We start from the raw sequence: 19,305 nt of genomic DNA, 5'->3' as shown, positions 1-19,305 counted from the left end.
CGTGCGGCAATTTAAAGCTACCCACCGACCGGCTGAGCTTCAGAGAGAGAGCAGGCTGCCGATGGAAGCCGTGGGAGCCCTGATGCTCACCGTGGATCAGCTGGACTAAAATTAGAATCTGCGGGAGATCTGATGCCCCCCGCGGATCAGCTTCATTGTCCGCGGGCCAGCTGGGCTTTCGCAGATCAGCTGGGCTTCGAGGAATCCTCGTGGAATCCCGGTCCCTGTGGTTGTTTAGATTTTTAAAAAATCCTTGGCTGTCCCAGAAGAGGGGGAGCTGAGGCGATCCTTGTAGTTGGGGTGTGGGAGGGAAGGGGGTGGTGGTGGGGAATCTTTCCCTGGTCCTGGAGCCCATGCGGAGCCAAAATGGCGACTGACTCTTTGTTCTTCCCTCCGGGATTGGCTGTCTTTAAGGCAAGCCTCATGGTTGTGCTGCAACTTGCCGCAATGAAAAAGGCAGTAAAAGGCGAATCTCCGTTTGTCCTTCGCTTCCCCCCTTTGGGTGAAAATAATAGAAGAATACGACCTGATTTAAAGTCCTTTGAGTCTGGAGCCAAGAAAAACCTATCTGTCCGGGCTGAGACTAAGTCGAGACTGGGAAAGGGGTGTCTCAGGAAGAGGTGGAACAAAAAATTGGCTGACTTAGTCTACGGGCAGAAGACAAGCAGAACCCATTGGTGGATTATCCATTCATCATGCTGGAGGAAATAATGATCAATTTTTGAAAGTCCCTCCAGCTATTCCAAGAAATGTGAACAGAGAGTAGAATGGGAAAACAAGCTGCTAGAAGGACCGTCTTAGCTAATTAAATAACTAAGTAGATCAGGATAGAAAGTGGGCTAAAGAAATAATGATATATCTAAATATAAAACAACAGTTCACATAATCTTCAAAAAACGGGCAAGTAAAACAAAGTTTTAAGCTTTATTTTCATAGCATTTTAATAGTAAGTGCATTAAACAATAGGCAAATACTTTTCCAATAATCAGATGATGATTCTATTGATAGAATTTTATTTCTGTCAACTGGAAAATACTTCTCTATTATGAGTGAAAGGTGAATTTCATAGTTTATTATTTGCCACCAATGTAATTCAGCAATTTTTTTAGTCATGAAACTTATTAACTAGTTTCATCAAGCAGTTCTCATTTCAGTTTAATAAGAATAGAAAAAACTCTATATTCTTGGATTCCTGAAATAATGGCTGAAGATAAATGTGGACATTTCCATGCAAAGCAGGTCACAATTAAAATATTCCTGGATTGTAGTTAGGAACTTTTACTGTCTTCCAAGTACAATATTAATTATAAGGTGAGGTTTTACATAGTTTTTATGCTTGGAATGCCCTTAGGATATGAATTAATTGTCATTTCAAACTGTATATATAAGATTACATGGGAATCAAATGCTGCACTTAGCTGGTATTAGCAGTCAATCTATTTTAGCATTATTTATATTTATCAATAATCATTCAAACTAAATATGTTAGTTGAAAAGTACAGCAGAATAATAATAGCTGTAAATAGTTTATTTTAATAGGACTTGTTCAGGCTTGTGTACAATATATTCATTGAGATGTTAAATGGAAAAGCTGTAATGTCTCTCTGCAGATAAATGATAAGAATATGAAAAAGAACAAATTGCAAAAAAACCATTTTCAGTTCCCAAAGATCCACACTCAGTGAGAGCCAAAGATCTTGTAACAAGGCACCTTTTTTTTTATTCCTGCTGTGGTTAGCTCAATGAAATTAAAAATTATGAAAGTGTGTCAAATCAGAAGGAACTACCTTCAATTGCAAAAGTGCAAATGGAATCAGCGATGGGAGACACTACCCTGAAGAAAGCAGAAGTAAACCTTAAGTGGACAGGATCATAGAGAAGTAAAGGGGGAAAAGTAGAGCTTAATGTATTTGTTAGGTTGTCAAGGACTTTGGTTCTGTTGAACGGAACAACAAAATATTTTTTCCATCCTAAATTATATTACTGAAATAAAGTTAGCTCCAATTAACAGAGATTTTTGTGTGTAGGGAATATGAGCAATATTCAATTCTAATTTTTCAAACAATTTCTTGGGCTCAGAATTGTTTAATCTTAAGTAGAGATGTTTCATTCTAGATTTTGCTGAATATCAACATTCTAAATAGCACAGAAGATCCTTATATAATTTCTAAATTGTCAAAACTACACCTAATGAGTAACTGTACACAGGTAGTCCTCAATTTACAATCATTTCTTTAGAACTTTTCAAAGTTACAATGGTGCTGAAAAAAACAACTTACGACTGAACCTTTTACTTATGACTGTCACAGTGCCCTCAGTCATGTGATCAAAATTCAGGTACTTGGTAGCCAGCAGTATTTACAATGCTTGCAACATCCCGGGATCACATGACTGTCTTTTTGATCTTTTCACCTGGTTTCCGACAAGCAAAGTCAATGGGAAAAGCTGAATTCACTTATCGAACACATTCACTTAACAATCACAGTAATTTACATAATGACCGTGGCAAAAAAGTGGCAAAATAATGCATGACTCACTTAATAACCATTTTACTCAGTGAAAAAATTTCTGGTCACAATTATGGTTGTAAATTGAGAATTATCTATTCCTTTCTTCCTGCTACCCCAGATAAGCATACATTATAGCATGATCAATTATACAATATATCATCCACATTCAAAGTGTCCAAGAGTGTCAAGAAAAGTGCCCCAAGCTGTCTTTGCTTATCTTCCTTAAGGATTAAAAAAAGAAAAGAAAAGAAAAGAAAGAAAGCCAGTTTGATCAAGTGGTTAAGACACCATGCTAGAAAGCCAGAGACAGTGAATTCTAGTCATGCCTTCACCATGAAAGCCAAGCTGGGTGATCTTGGGCCAGTCACTTTCTTTCAGCTCAATCCACCTCACAGGGTTGTTGTGGGGACAATAGGATGAAGATATGTTAGTGTGTGTGTGTGTGCGTGCATGTGTGTGTATGTGTGTGTTGGATATGTTTGCTACCTTGAGGTATTTGTAAAAATAAAGACAGGATAGGAAGGAAGAAAGGAAGGAAGGAAGGAAGGAAGGAAGGAAGGAAGGAAGGAAGGAAGGAAGGAAGGAAGGAAGGAAGGAAGGAATACCCCGTTCTAACCAGTAGTAGTAACATGCTTGGTAAGGAAAACTAATTTTCATATACAATTTCACAGACATTAGAAATCATATGCACTCTACTGTAAATAAATGTGTGGTCTCTGCTCTTGCCAGACAATAAAAATGTGTTCAGTGATTTTCTTTCTATTTATTTTTATTTTCAGGCAGATGGGAACATTTCAAAGCAAAATAGTGGACGACAGTTATCGTTTCTATTTTCCAAAATTATCTGGGTCTATAGGTGGTCAACAGCCATCCAGAAAATAAAGATAGTAAATAGATGAAGATCAGTATTTTGCACTGAAACATTTCTGACCATATTCTTGCTATACATTTAATTTAAAAATAATTTAAAATAAAAGATTAATAGTGAAAGAAATAAACATACATTAGCAGAATATAAAGTAGAAAGTTTTTTCCCCAAAAGAACTCTGAAATTCTGAAACTTAGTAAAACCTTTTTGGGGGTAATTGCCCAATAAAATTTTTCACACGACATATAGGAGAAAAGGAGTCTTATCTGTAACAAAGATGAATATATTATATTTAGGGTACCCTTACAGGGTATATTATAGTTGGTAGTAGAATTGTTAGCCTTGGCTGATCTTAAAAAACTAATCACGGTTGGTTCAAACTAGTATTTGAATAGGGGAAATCCTACGGCTCTAGTAAGGAAGCCAAAAATTCCAAGAACAGTGGCAAGCTATTTCTACTTACTGCCAAGAAAACTACAGGATCATATCCATTTAGAAACCAGAAATCTTTGCAACTAGGAGCTAAGAGCAGGAAGTTATGCATACAGACTGAATGGTCAGAATTGATCACAGTTACTCAGGTTAGCCATGAGAAATGATACATATTGGGGTCTTGCCTCCTAATACATCATATAAGCAGGCCAAATCAAAACAATCTTAAAACATTCATCTTAATAAAATAAGCACGAGTTTATTTTATTTCATAACACTATAATTTCCCGCCAATACCATATTTAATGGGCTATCTTAATAATAGTAAATGGCAAAACAATTCTTATAAAATAGCAATTATTAGCTTCTAACCTCTAAATCTCTCTTCTATGAATTACTGGGAAGACAACTGACAAAGCAACTGGTCTTTCAATGAACTGAATTATTTTATCAACTGTAATAGATGGAGGAGGGAAAATGAAAAGAACAGTCAATGGAATTAATATACTAGAACTAGAGAGAAATAAAATGATAAAAATTAAATGCATATCTCTGCATTAGTATATGACACAATACTCTGCTTGCCACTAAACTCTTGAGTCCATCATTCCCTGTTCTGACTACATTTTCACTTGTTTTTCCTTTACAGCAATATCATACTGCATGTGAAGTAATGAATAGCAGCAAAAATACAAATTGCTCAACTGGCTTAAAAAAAACCACCATTCCCTCAGAAGCATAATTTGATATAATACATGAATCTTTACATAAAATTCACAGGTAAGCAACTTAATAATAGTAAAACTAGAAAACAATTAAAACGTTCTCTCAAAGCAGAAGCAGTAACCACAAACTGAAAGAGAGACATACATATCCAAACAGAAGTGAATATGCATAAAGTGGTTTCTAAGAGGGATTTTCAGATCTAAAATAAAACTGTTTACTTCTCTAGATCAAGGTTTATCTTAGATCAGTGATGGCGAACCTTTTAGAGACTGAGTGCCCAAACTGCAACCAAAAACCCACTTATTTATTGCAAAATGCCAGGGCTGAATCAGCATTGTGGTGCTCTCAGGGGTGTGTGTGTGGGCGTGGTTCACTGGGTGGGTGTGGTTTCAGTGATCATGGCAGACTGGGTGAGCGTGGCCAAGGCCAGTGCCTCGCCATTTCCGGGGCATCTCTGGGGGGCCAATGCCGCTTGCTCACTTTCTGCCCTGTCGCTTCCAAACGCCATGTGCTCGCTACTCTGGCGAACTCTGCTGGGGCAACAGAGAGGGCTCTGAGTGCGGCCTCTGGCACGCGTGCCATAGATTCGCCATCACTGTCTTAGATGATCTGAAATCAATAGATTTGAATAACAAAAACATTTATGATCCCGAAACAAAAAAGCTCTTGGATCAGTGAAAAGCCAGAGCCTAGATTAGAAACTGAACAGGTTTAGAACAAATAGTTGTCATATACTAAAGAAAACAGAAGACTGGATATAAATACAATCCACTCCATCAATATTTTTTTTTTACCCAAAACACAGTTTAGGGTAATTAAGACAGTTCTCCAAATAGTCTAGGAAATTTCTGTGTTAAACTTGATTTTCTATTTCAGGGGTAGGCAACCTTGGCTCTTTTATGACTCGTGGACTTCAACTCCCAGAATTCCTGAGCCAGCCTACCCCTGTTCTACTTCATTGTGAAAATAAAAAAGCTATTCTATCTCTGAATATTATTATCTGTAAAAGTCTATGATTTGAATAGCATGAAATAAATAAATAAATAAAGTTCTAAATATTTATTTTTATTGTGTATATGGAAAAAATAAAGTATTTGTTGTACACCTGGTAAAAACAAGCTACCCACCTATCTTCAAATCAGTCAAGATTTCAAAATTTCTCAAAATATTCAATAATTATGCCTCTCTGTTTATCAGCCTGGACCTCAAACATAACTTTTATTTCAATAAGAATTTATACTAATATCGGTTTCCAGTTTGCGATTGTGGCGCTGGCAGACACAGGGGAGCGCTTTCTCTGCTGTCTGGTTTTCCTTCATTGGGCGACTCTGAAAAGGGTCGAAAGTCACCCTGGAGGGGTGACTGCCGCAAGGACCCTTGACAGATCATGGAAGGGCAGCAGCCCTTCTGTTTAATCCAAAGCAGCTCCTTTGGACCGACAGAGAAAAGATCGGCCATCAACATGGCTGATCACTAAGCCATACCAGCCAAAAGCCAAAATCACCACCAAACACAACAAAAGTACCGCAGAGGAATTGGGTGAGACCTTACCTTACCTTTCTTGTATCCCAACTACCTTCCTGTAAAAGCCTCTTGAAATTTCTCCCCCCCCCCTTAACATTGCGGCATCTGTCTACTTTGGGGAAATAAAGCTTTGAAAAGAAAAGAACAACTAAACTAAATAACTAAATAATTGGACTTGCACTTTTTGGGGTCCCAAAAATTTCCTATTTCTTTTGTTGTTAGTTGCAAAGTTGTGTCCGACCCATCGTGACCCCATGGACAACATTCCTCCAGGCCTTTCTGTTCTCTACCATCTTCTGGAATCCATTTAAGCTCACGCCTACTGCTTCAGTGACTTCATCCAGCCACTTCATTCTCTGTCATCCCCTTCTTCTATTGCCCTCAATCTTTCCCAGCATTTACAAGAACCTATATTACCTTATCTACTTGTTAAGTTGGAAAAAAAAATTAAACTGGATGAAAGCCTAATTTGAGTTTGGAAAAAGACTGTACATGCTACTGGGGATATCTTGTGGCAAAACCTGGTATAGCAAGTGAATTTTTTTTTTCTTTTGGACTGTGAGACCTGTCTATAGCCCAGATTTGTCCTTGGTACTATCTAAAAAAGATAAGAATTTGAAACAGCTGGATGGTGAAAACAACTTTTAGGAATAGTGGAGGTGGACATTCACTGACTTTTATCAAAAACAGCCTCCACTAAAGGACTATCTGTAAACACCATAGAAATGGAGGAACACTACCTACAACTTAACTATAAACTTATACTTGAAAAAATCATTGAAGCTACTGAGTTAATGAATTCCAGATCAAAAGACAAAGGTGCCATCCTAAACTTACAAAATGAAGCCCAGATTTTAACTGATGAACCTACAATCCAAAAAGCAACAGAAGAACACTAATTACAATCTACTGAAAACTTTGATAGTCAAACCCTTATTTCAACTAAAAAATCTACAATTCAAAAAGCAACAGAAACTGAAGAAAGCAATACTAAGATGGAGGATGCTGCAGATCAACAAGTATAGCATATTGACATCCTAGACAACAATCACAATATTGGACATGACTTCTTACTTAAGCCAGATGAAACCAGAAGAAGACCAGACTGAGCTGACAACAAATATACTAAACCAAACATGGAGATTTGAACTATTAGGCCAACAATCTAAGAATTACAAAGGGGCCAGTTCCTTTGAAAAATTGATAATTGGATGGTCTCCCTTGATTCAAATAACATGCGTGGGAATGAAGGGAGATCCACTTGAGGATTTAAAGGCACTGGTATGGAAGCCTGCTTGGCACAAAAAGAAAGCTAGAGTCAGATTTAAAAAATGGGATCTTTTGTCTTATAATGGAACAGCCTAAAATTTTACTTAATGGGCTAAGCAGATTTTAAAAGATATTAATTGATTTAATATTTAGGACTTAGACTTACAATATTTTATTAGTAAGTGATGAGGTACTAGGATGAGAAATAGAATATATTGTATTCGTGAAATAAAGTAAGAATCTATTTAAGTAAACATTGTGTATTTTAGATGTGACAACTATTTTGTAATGAAATAATGGAAATTTGGGTTACCTGAAATCTAAATACTATAGATATTAAGCTAAATTGGAACACTGTAATTGAAATTAGGTAAAAATTTAAAACAGGATATGGATATGTATAAGTTAAAATATATTGATAAATGTCTTAACTGATTGAATTATAATTAGCAATGTATTAATTTGAATGTAATATAATAATCAAGGGCAATAGAGAGGGATTTTTTGATGAAACAATCTGAGATATGTACAAAAGATATTGTTATTGGACTACTGATTACCCAATCTCTATGTTGCTTCCTTAATATTTGGATTTTTATAAAACTGGAAAACTAATAAAACTTGTTTTAAAAAAAGAATTTATACTAATATCCATGTGGAAGATCTTCATTATTTCTAGAATCTCTCTGTATAATGCTTTTTCGCTTTTATTGTAACAGAATCTTTCTTATCATGGGAATTACACAGAGAAAGAAAAAAAATATTAGTCTTAGAAAAAATACTTTACCGTATATGCCGGCGTATTAGGCGACCCGGCGTATAAGACGACCTCCGTCTTTATAGCTGGTCCGCATTCCTAGAACGTCGTCTTATACGCCGGAAACTACAGGTATTTCCGGCGTATAAGACGACTCGGCGTATAAGACGACCCCCCGTCTTTGGCACTGATTTCAGCGCTCGCGGAAGTCGTCTTATACGCCAGCATTTACGGTACTTTTCTGCAATCCATTTTCTACCATTTTACCAATCCAAAATCTACCATTTTCTGTGAGACTTTATAAACAGCACTATTTACATTCCACATTTTAAAAAAGCAAAGCAAAATTATATGTACATGGTTTATATTCTTCTATAATAGAAATGGAAACTTAAGTAAGACATCATTCATGTCTTCTAAACCAGAGTTAGATCTTGGTAATTTTTAACCATACTAAAGGTGGGATACAAATAATCAAACAAATAGGTAAATAGCTACTCCTCATTTCCTGTCACCAATTGTTAAAACTTCTGTGTTCTTTTCAACACAATGAATTTATAGTTAGGAAGTTCCAATTTAGAAGAGCTACATCTTTGAACTTCAATACAAAAAGTGTAGCACTGTATGTGGCTTGCGTAAACTGCAGAGAGGGACTCTCTGAGACTTTCTTTCCTAGCTTTAGAAAGTCAACTATGATTGCCCTCAATCCATGACTTCCTAATCTCAAGGTGAGCAATTATTACATTACTATTTCCAAAAGAAAGAGGTCAAGGGAATGGCAACAGTTTGAACAGTAGATGGGGAAATCACAGCATACCACTAAAAAGTATTCCTACTTTTTTCAAAATCCAAAATTCCTGCTTTTATACAATTGTGGCCCAATGAAAACTAGTCAAGATCAGCCTCTGTTGACTATATTAAGAGTTTTGTTTTGTTTTGATTTTTTTTTTATTTGCTTTCCCGGTGACTTTTCCTGAGTTATTTTATTTTTTACTTTCCAGTCAGTCATTTGCTGCTGGTTTTCCATTCAAATACTATCTAGGCCTGACCCTGCTTAATCTCAGTGCCCATTTGCTGGACAGCCATTGCATCCTGGTGAGACAAAATAATAAAGTTTCTTCTAGTTCTGCAAAATATCTTAGATATGGTTTATAGCAGGGGTGTCAAACTTGCAACGTCACGTGACATGTTGCAATGTATCGCGACTTTTTTTCCATTACCGGCAATGGGGTGGGCGCAGTTTTGCCATGACATATCCGGCCCATGGGCTGACAGTTTGGCACCCCTGATTTATAGCAATAGTTTATTAGCTCCCAGAAATTTTTCAAATTTATAGATAAATTAACAAAGTTAGATATGTAAAAGTACTATTTAGACATGACTACACTGGCATAAAGCTACATGTATAAAGGGTTCTTTCTACTGAATAATATGTAAATATGTTATCAGCTCTGAAATGTATACAATATGGACCTATTTTTGAAAAATCAGCAAATCATAAAGATAGCTAAATAATATTAAACAATATGTATACAGAACCAAAGATAAGATTTAGAAGGATGAAAGAAACAATGTAATTTATAAAATCAACTGTAACAACTGCAACCAATTCTACATGGGAAAAATATAGCGTCAAAAGAAAATCAGGCTCCACAAACACCGGCTGACAGTCAAACGCCATAATCTTAAATCCTTAATCTATACCCACATTTACACCAAATAGTACCAGTTTGATTAGAGAAACAAAAAAACCATCAGCCATGCTACCATCCACCATGCTCGTGAGTTCATCGAAGCCTGGCACTCCACAAGCAATTCCATCAAGAGACAGATTGACCTATAATCAGTCTACTAACCCCTCAGAATCCAAATCAATCGCATAGCCAACCAGAGATATCACTGACCCTCAACCAACCCATGCAAGCTCCCCTCCCACCAGCAGTTCACCTCACAATGACCCTGACCTGATATAACCTTCCCATTACAAGACCCATCACAAGACTCACTGATGACTCACACCTGACCCATCACAAGACCCATGACAGACCCTCACTTGACACACCCACACCTGAAGCCCTTATAAACAGAAGAGCACTGACACTGACATCTCCTAAATTCTGCTGGTAATGAAACATTTTGAAACCGACCCTCAAGCTCATAGAACGAACCTTCACCCTCAAACTTCTATCTCTCCGCTTGTAGAAAAAAGTATGATTTTGTATTACTCATATTTTCAAATATCAAATGCAAAGTAGTAAGATGACAAGTGAAAAAGGACAAAGTTTAATATTACATTTATGTAATTGTCAAGTCTATAAAACACTACTCTCTGAGGTGGATATTGAAATATTTTAAAACAATATTTGAATTAGAAAACAAGACAGACATCAAGTAGCTAATTGTATCCATTGGCTAACTTTTCTATCATCAGAACTAACATTTATCTTTGTTTTTCTATCAATATTGCTATTTCAAAAATGGTTGGAAATCCAGGGAAGACAAATACATATTGATCAAATGCAGCCATTGTGATTATCTGGATTTTGTTTTAATTTTGAAATTAATCATTTGGAACCACAATAAAACAAATATATAAGGTACCAATACATAAACTGTTACCCATATGCATCCGTCCAATCTGTTTTTAAGCATAACTTGTGCTAAAATGATGGTTTTCTTTGAAGTAAGTATAACCTGAAGAATGAGGTATATATACAAGCTGAAAATTACCAAGTGTATAGTACAGTATTATAGTAAGTGGATGTTTTAGTGTATAGCACTAAATGGTGCTATATGCCATTTAGTGTACAGAAGAATTCACAATTATCAGGGATTATATAATAGGCAATTTCCAATTTAGGAAACAAGGAAGAAATCACTATGGAATATATGTATCATAATTTTCACGCACTCCAAAATTCCTAAAACATTCTTTCCTGCAATTATCATTTTTTAAAATTGGAATACAGATTGTTTCTTTTTTTAGAAAAATAGAAACCACTAAAGAATATATATAGCAATAATAAACTTAACAGGGTTCTTCCCACTTTTTAATCTGAAGATACATGCAGCAATATGAAACTGCTAAGATGCGAAATGACTAAACACTTATACGAACTGGACATAGCAATTATAACAGAATAACAGAGTGGGAAAGAACCTGGGAGGTCTTCTAGTTCAACTCCCTGCTCAAGCAGGAGATCCTATACTATTTCAGACAAATGTTGTCCAATCTCTTCTTAAAAGCCTCCAGTGCTGGAGCACCCACAATTTCTAGAGGCAAGTCATTTCACTGATTAATTGTTCTAACTGACATATAATCTGATTATATGCTACACTGTGAAGATTTTAAATATATGTGCTTTTAAATGTTCAATATTAATGACACAACATAGAAAATAATTTTACGTGCACATGCATATATTTAGAGACTGTATAAAAAAACTGCCTCTCTAACTGTATTAGGCAAATTTGTGTTTATAATAATTGATTTGACTGATACATTAGTAAAATCAAAGCAGTTCTAATGCAAAGTACAGTTCAGTACTGATTATCTGCAGTGTCCATGGAAGGACTTTATTCAGAGGTGTCTACAGGACATGTGGGTCAAATGAGGAAAATAGGATCACACCAATATAACACAAGCCCCAGTTCCTTTATATATGCTTTATGACAACACACACACTCATAAGAAAGGGATGAACCTTGTGTAAAAAAGAAGAAGACTTTAGTTATTTTAATGTAATTCCATCTTCATTTTCATTTCCATAATTTACAAGCCAGAAGATTCTATGCATTCCTCTGTGTTTATTAATTCCTGACAGAACATTAAATCTTAAGAAAATATGTATTTATTATTTTTAGGTTAAAAGATTTATAGCTCTTTTTATAAAAATGAAACTACATATCACTAATATGTATAACAGAATCCCCTGAAAGTGAAAAATTTCATGAAAGGGAACATATTCCCAGGTCATAGGGAATAAGACTGCAGTGTTAGCTTTATTTATGTATTTTGACCCGTTTTATTGTTAGCATTTCCTAATGAACTGCGAACAATGTTGGTACTATTCATAAAAATCTGGAAAACAGCTGAAAAAGATTTGGGTTTTTATTCAGATAGATATTAGACTTTCAAATCATCAGTCTTTTTGACTGGAATATAGAGCCATTTGCACTGAGTTCTTTTATCAAAGTTGCGATATCCAGAACTTAAGATAGACTCAGAAATAGACGTTAAGGGAAAAAAAAAATCTCTTCACTAGCTTTGCTCATTATTTTTCCAGAACAAACGTACAGGTAGTCCTTGACTTAGAATAGTTCACTTAAAGATCATTTGAAGTTACGATGACACTGAAAAAAGTGACTTACAACCATTTTTCTGACTTATGACCACTGTAACATCCCCCATGATCACATGATCTACATTTGGATGCTTGACAACTGACTTACATTTATAATGGTTGCAGTGTCCTGGGGTTATATGACCATCCCTTTGCAACCTTCTGACAAGCAAAGTCAATGGGGAAACCAGATTTGTTTAATAACCAAGTTACTAATTTAACAGTTGCAGTGATTTATGTAACAAATGTGGCAAGAAAAGTCATAAAATGGAACAAAACTCACTTAAAAGATTTCTCACTTAGCAACAAATTTTGGGTTCAATTGTGGTCATAGGTTAAGGACTATCTGTATTTATACAACTCTCAAATTCCATATTAGTGAACATTCAAGCATGCATTTATTGATATTCCACATATACAATATTATTTCTTTATAGCTAAATGTAAGCCACTGCATATGAAACTATTTTAAAATCCATACATTGTCAAGAGAAATGTAGATCACCCTTTAATGGAGAGACTTTTCAGTTCTTAGTTAGAAAATTGAAGTGTTCAAGGTGAACATAACTCCTCCATATTAATGAAAATTTGTATTTAAATGTAACAGATACCATTTTTTTAAAAAAAGATACTGCTTTTGTCAATACTACAAGTTTATAGAAAAACTTCCTTTATAAAAACCTATTTTTATCCTATTATTTTTTGAAGGTTTATGAAAGCCTAGTGGATGGCTGGATTTGCTATTCAGACATCAGGTTTTTTGATACATACTTGTTCAATATGTTGCACTGAAATAGTTATGTATACAAGTCATTATAGTATGGACAGTTTTTAGTTTTTCCATACATGGTCTCAAAGAGCACCAGGTCAATAAAGAAAAGCTCTTGGTCAACATCTGGAGCATTTCAAACCAAGATTTAAACAGAGACCATAAAATGAGGTGAAACTTAATCACTTGAAAAGTATTGCCATGCGAAAGGAAAGAGTTGCCATAAGATTACTATCAGGTATAGAACAAAGGAGGAGGTCTAAGGGCAATGAAGATGGTCACATGTTATGAAAGAGATACAAGAGAAAGCTGTTATGAAAAAAAAACCAATCCAGAATAGCTATACAGCACTATTCCACCATAAAACTTTAATTTTAGTTACCATTTTCTAAGATCACATTTGGACACAAATTTCTTACAAATCAAGGCCTGAGATTCTGTTCAAAGTAGCTTATAATCAATAGTCATTTTTATGACAATTACTTAAATCTTCTTCAATTTACCCCCAAAACTTAATACATTACTATTCATTACATTAATATTAGGAAGCTGCCAGCTAGGCAAGAAGGAGCACTCAAGTGGGAATTAGCCTTGAATCCAAGAGACCTAGGGTTAATCCCCCTTTCCCATAACTTTCATGGGTCTTTATCTATTTGTTTCCATGAGAAAGCAAGCAGTTTGGGGACATTCCTGTATGATAGGCAGGATATAATAAATAGTCCATTTAAACTCTACATGTGAATTTGATTGCTTCTGCCTGACAATTAACTTACACCACATATATTCAGATCAAGCTGGAAAATCTTAGTTTTTCAAGCACAATCTACACAAAACATAAGCAGATTGTTATTGACAATGCTCAACCTTGGCCTGAAGCCAAATGATTGAATTAAAAAAAAGAAAGTTATAACAACATGAGTCTGTTGGCAGACTTCTTAAAGAAAAAAAGATATCTGAAAAATAAAGTAGTTGCCCCTGTCACCATTAACATTAAGGATACCAACATATCTCTGCTTATTAACTGGAACTGAGTGAAATAGTTTTCACCTAAAAGAGTATTTATAAACTTGCAATCTTTTGTGCTTTCTTATCAATGCTAACTCTAAGTCTTCATTTGAATGCCATGAACTACCTTGAAGCCTAGAATTTAGAATATTTAAACTATTATTTATTTATTTAGTATATCAACTTATATCATAATTATACTTCTACTCCTCATATGTTAAGTAGAAACTAAAGCTTTTTCAACTCATAATGAAAGCAACTTAAGAATTGATAGGTGGTGGTGGTGGAGGATTCAGAGACAATAGAAATAGCCTGGATAGCTCGGTGCTTATGTTACATAAGTACAATAATTTTAACAGCCTATACATTAGGTACTTAAATCAGTTGTTGCATTTCTTGTGCCAATCATTTTAACATGACATCTGTGCTGGCTAGAACAATTATTTGGTGAAAATTGTTCTATATATTTAAATAAAAAATAATTTTAATATGTTTAATGCAGAAAAGATAACACTTTCTGTACTACACTACATTATATCAAAACTCAAGAACTTGATCAGAAAACAGCATTACTGCAAGATGTATTTCTTTTCTTATTCTTTTGAACAATTATGAGTATAAATCATAACTAATCTTTGATGTGAACAATGAATTTAAAAAGAAAAAATCCACAATAATCTACATTTTTATTTACTTACATAATCATAAATATCTTATGATCACTAGATTGCTTATGGCATAAACCAATCTCTGTCCCTCAAAAGTCTTGAGCAAAACAAGTATATTTTCATGTGTTTTAAAATGTATGATTCCTAGAAAAAGGAGCCACATTTACTATCATTATATTTTGCCAAAATAGAGATGTGAAAGATATTGGATTCAAACATGAGCTGTTTAAACAGAGTTATCTACTGAAAGTATCCCATGATGATCTCGGTACAAACTTTGATTCAAAAAGCGTGGGCTGGAAAGAGAAAGAACATGGTTCAATATTGGATGCAGAGCATAGATGATATTTACAACCACCATAAATTAAAACGGTGTGCAGTTTCCATAGCATGACAGCCCTTACTAATCAGAGAAATATTTTCTGTTCTTCTGCCAGAGTGAGATAGTCAGAAAATCTACTCACCCTCCTATTCAAAACAAAAGATTTTACTACTTCCTAATTAAATGCAACGGGCTAGATAAATTAAGGGACAACAGACACTTTCTCAAAATGTTTAAATCTTTTAAAAGACAGCTCAGAGCTGGTTTCTAAAAGACAACATCCCCCAATTACATAGGGGCTTAAGTATACCATGATCACCTTAAAATTATACTTCTGTAACACACATTACTATTGTGCACATAGCTAGAAGAGATATTTTCTCTTTATTCCCAAATCTCAGTCATAAATAAAACAATATTAAAAATATTTATGAAAGTAAAAGAAAGTGACAAAAAGGAAATGTGTTTTATATGCAACCATTTTTCAGTAAAACAAAAACAAAATTCACATCTGAAACTCACATCCTGAATTTTAAAGCCCATAAAGAACCATTTTACACAGTTCAATTCTTCAAAACAAGATTTTCGGTGTCATTGTTCAGAACGAAAAATGGTCTTTTTAAAAATCTTATATATAGCAATGTGATTGAGCACTGTGATCCTCAATTTCTTTAACTGACAAATAATATGAGACATGATGTCTTTGTATTCTGCCCTTCCCTGCTATCCCGCAACCAGCACAAATTGGATGAAAGTTGATAATATAGTATAATGCCATCAGATGATATTTCTTACTTAAACATTAGCAACAGGACATGGAAGAAAATATAGGATGGCATTGTAATTTCCACACTTATAATGTATAAACTTGTAGAAGTATCAATACATACCTGCAGTTGGGAGGTGGATCTAAGGTGATGTCAGCTAATTCCTTTTGAATCCTATGACAATAAAGAACGAAGGTTCATTATTTTGTCGAGTTAGTTTGATCTGCTTTTATGTTTCCCTATTAACAGAAGTGAAAGAAAATTGCATAAATTTACAAAACAGAGTTAGTCAACATTTTCTAATATTTCCAATCAATATTTTTATCATTTAAATTAAATGTAAGGCAGTAGACAAAGAGGCATGAAATATTCCTTCTTTTTCCCTCCCGAAACAAGACACAGATCTATTCTTCTCTATATAAATTCCTAATGAAAACCTGCTTTTTTATTTTTATTGTTTCTGTTATAATAATAGAAACAAGATACAGAGAACTAGATTTATTAGGCAACTTGGTGAATATACTGCTTCAAATTCCTGTCACAGAGCAAACATACATAAGGAGGATCATAATCACAATGGTGGTACAATACAAATATTTGCAGTTGTAATTGACATTGACAAGTCTTGCTACTGAAACAAGACATATTTTACATGGAAGTCTTAAAATATGTACTGAATTCAAATTGATTTGAAAAACAGAAATTGTTAATTGAAATGCACATTATAATAAAAAGCAGAGTCCCCCTTTCATAAAAAACAAATATTTTGTCATATAATCTGATTATCTTAAAGCAGCAACCAAACATAAAACAATCTTTACACTCCTTATGTTAAGACCATTGTTATAATCTACATCTTTGGATAGGTAAAGGGCTATGTAGTAAGTCAGCAGGAATTTACAGTCTTGGTTTCCAGTCACATGCTTTTAACTTTTCTCACGTCAATATCAGTAATATAGACAAATGCTAAGAAGAAAGTTATCAGGAAAATAATCCACCTTTAAAGGAATGGTGATTCTGATTTGGAAAAAGTTATTATCTTTCACAAAGAGGAGTGAAACAGGGATATTGAAAAGAGTAAAATCACATTTTAAAAGGCAGTAAATAAAGATTCTAGATAAAAGACAATCTCACCTTTTTGCGCTGGTGGAAAGGAGCTTGGAATTTTTACTCATGCTGACTTTACTTTCTTTCTTCTTAGGTGTGTTTGTCTCTTTCTCAGTCTGTTGGTTGGAGGATGAAGATGAAGAAGAGCTGGTGCTAGCCCTTGAATCGTCATCCGACATAGCTCCCCCCCACTATAGCTCCACCCAAACCTGGAGAAGAAATACCACAAGGAACAGGGAGGGAAACTGAGAATTACTAATCACTGCATGTGTGTGTGTTTTGTGTGTGTGTGACTGTCTGTGTCTCTGTGTGTACAAATCTCAAGATTCTAACTCTTGGGAAACATTTTCTTCTCCCATTGCAGGGGAAATATAGAAACTGGATTAAAAGAGGAAAAAGAAGTAAGTCTCTTCTCCTTCTACTTCAGTAGCATTTAGTGCTAGTTCCATCTCTAGAAAGGAGGGGGAGATAAGGAAAATGAAGGTGACATAGGTCGGAGGAAGGAAGGAAGGAAGGGGAAACAGGATTACTGAGACTAAATAATTTCCTTAAAAGTCTCCTCTTGCAATTTTTTTATTTGAGTGAGACTTACCAAGACCCCTCTCCCAAACATGCAATCCCAAGACACAGGCATATGGAGAAGACACTACCAACAGTAATTCACTGCCTCTTAAGCATAAGAAAATGTTGGTGGGAAAGCAGGGGAATCCTTATTTACAAAGCTTAGGCAGAAAGAAGAAATTACCATTTGGAAAGAGGGCTGTACTAAGAAAGCCTGATCAAAAGTAAAGGTAGTAGGGTGATATTTTAAGAGATTAGAAAGGAAATTTAGAATCCCAAGATGAGGAGGAATGGGAATACTTCTCAGGAAGTGTATTTACCCATGACTACTAATTTAAAGAGAGGGGGAGGGTTGATTAGAAAAGAGATGAGGTGCGTGTAGGGAACGGAGATTTGTAGCTTTCGGCCACCATTTGTGCGTTAAGGGCGATAGGAATTTCTGAAAGGCGTCTGTGGGGGTATTTGGGTATCTCTACAATTTAAAACAGCTTCTCCAACGGGACTCTCTGCCCCCAGATCTTTTCGCTGCCTGCTGAAACCCCCTCCCATTTCCTGCTACCCACTTCTCAATCCGGAGACCCCCTTCTTTCACTTCAGCCCTCTCCCCCACCAAATTTTTTCCTCTCCAGCCCATCTTTCGCCTCCATTCACAAGCGGAGGTGGGGGTGATGGTAGTGGTAGTAGAGCTGCACATCGAGGCACCTCTCCTGCCACTCCGGCCTCTTGCCGCTCAGCCGAAGGTACAGCTGGGCTGGGGGCGATATCTGACCGTCCCAGAAAGGATCACCCCAAATCCTTTCCTTCTTCCCTCCCTCCCTCCCCCCCGATCTCCTTTGCCAACCCACGTCGTTCTCCCATCTCTCGCTTTCCCCGGGCAACCACAAAGCCCCACCGGGTCGCTTTCCCCCGTTTTTCCCTCAGAGCTTGTCCGGACCAAGCCGCGACCCAGGAAAGGGGAGCTGTGTCTGGTCGTGGCCATGGGGTACCCCTTCCCCATACCTCTCCCTTTGTGTCTGGCTGCTCCTCCTCGGTGCGGCTGGGCCTGGCCACTCGTGTGTCTCTCGCAGGGAGAGAAGCGGAAGTGCTGCAACAGCAACTATTAAACAGGCAATGGCTTCCCTGCCTGGCTCAACCCCCCCTCCCTCCCCCCGCCGCCAAGCAGGGAGGGCATCCAGCTAACCGGCGCCACACATAGTACTCTATACACATACACACACATACACACACATAAACACAAACACAACTCTCGTTCTAGTTATCAATGGGCAGGGGGTCAGTAACTAAAGAGGCACCACTGCCCCATCCCAAGAGTGTTTCCCTTGGGTCATATTTTTATTCGCAAACTGCGCCCCGAAGATTTTCAGATGACAACGGAGAAAAGGGGATAGGTACCTCTCCCCCCAGACTTGTGAGGCGAATCTCCTCTTTTCTGGAGCAAACGGGTAATACTCCACACCTTGACACGCTACTCTTCAGAAGACTTTAAAAATAATGATAATGACAACAGCAGCATGAATAATAAATCAGATGTGCGCTTTAAAAGGTATCTGACAGGGAAGACGAACAGAGGCTCTCACCCTACACTCACATTCCTAACAATTGGGTTTTTTTTTTCTTTTTACCTGTAAGGACAAGAGCATAAAACTTGAGGGCAGAAGGAAGTGTCTAAGTAAAATA

At 36.1% G+C, this 19,305-nt stretch overlaps 1 protein-coding gene across 2 annotated transcripts in view; it reads right to left on the bottom strand.

The window, feature by feature from the left end:
* Positions 1-18,757, bottom strand: part of UBE2E1 (ubiquitin conjugating enzyme E2 E1) — a 66,919-nt gene extending 48,162 nt beyond the window's left edge. Inside the window, exons 1-3 of one of the 2 annotated variants that reach the window (XM_039343656.1) lie at positions 18,628-18,757; positions 17,095-17,276; positions 16,084-16,134 (exon numbers count right to left, since the gene is read on the bottom strand). In XM_039343656.1, the coding sequence (XP_039199590.1) occupies positions 16,084-16,134; positions 17,095-17,246 (203 nt within the window). In that variant the 5' untranslated portion in view covers positions 17,247-17,276; positions 18,628-18,757. The remainder of the gene's footprint in view (positions 1-16,083; positions 16,135-17,094; positions 17,277-18,627) is intronic. The other variant, XM_039343657.1, reaches the window with a different exon arrangement.
* Positions 18,758-19,305: the final 548 nt, after the last annotated feature.

This window comes from Crotalus tigris, unplaced genomic scaffold (assembly GCF_016545835.1).
Source record: "Crotalus tigris isolate CLP2741 ecotype Arizona unplaced genomic scaffold, ASM1654583v1 scf7180000017871.4482833, whole genome shotgun sequence".
Classification (NCBI taxonomy): Eukaryota; Metazoa; Chordata; class Lepidosauria; order Squamata; family Viperidae; genus Crotalus; species Crotalus tigris.
This window is presented reverse-complemented; position numbering and strand designations above follow the sequence as displayed.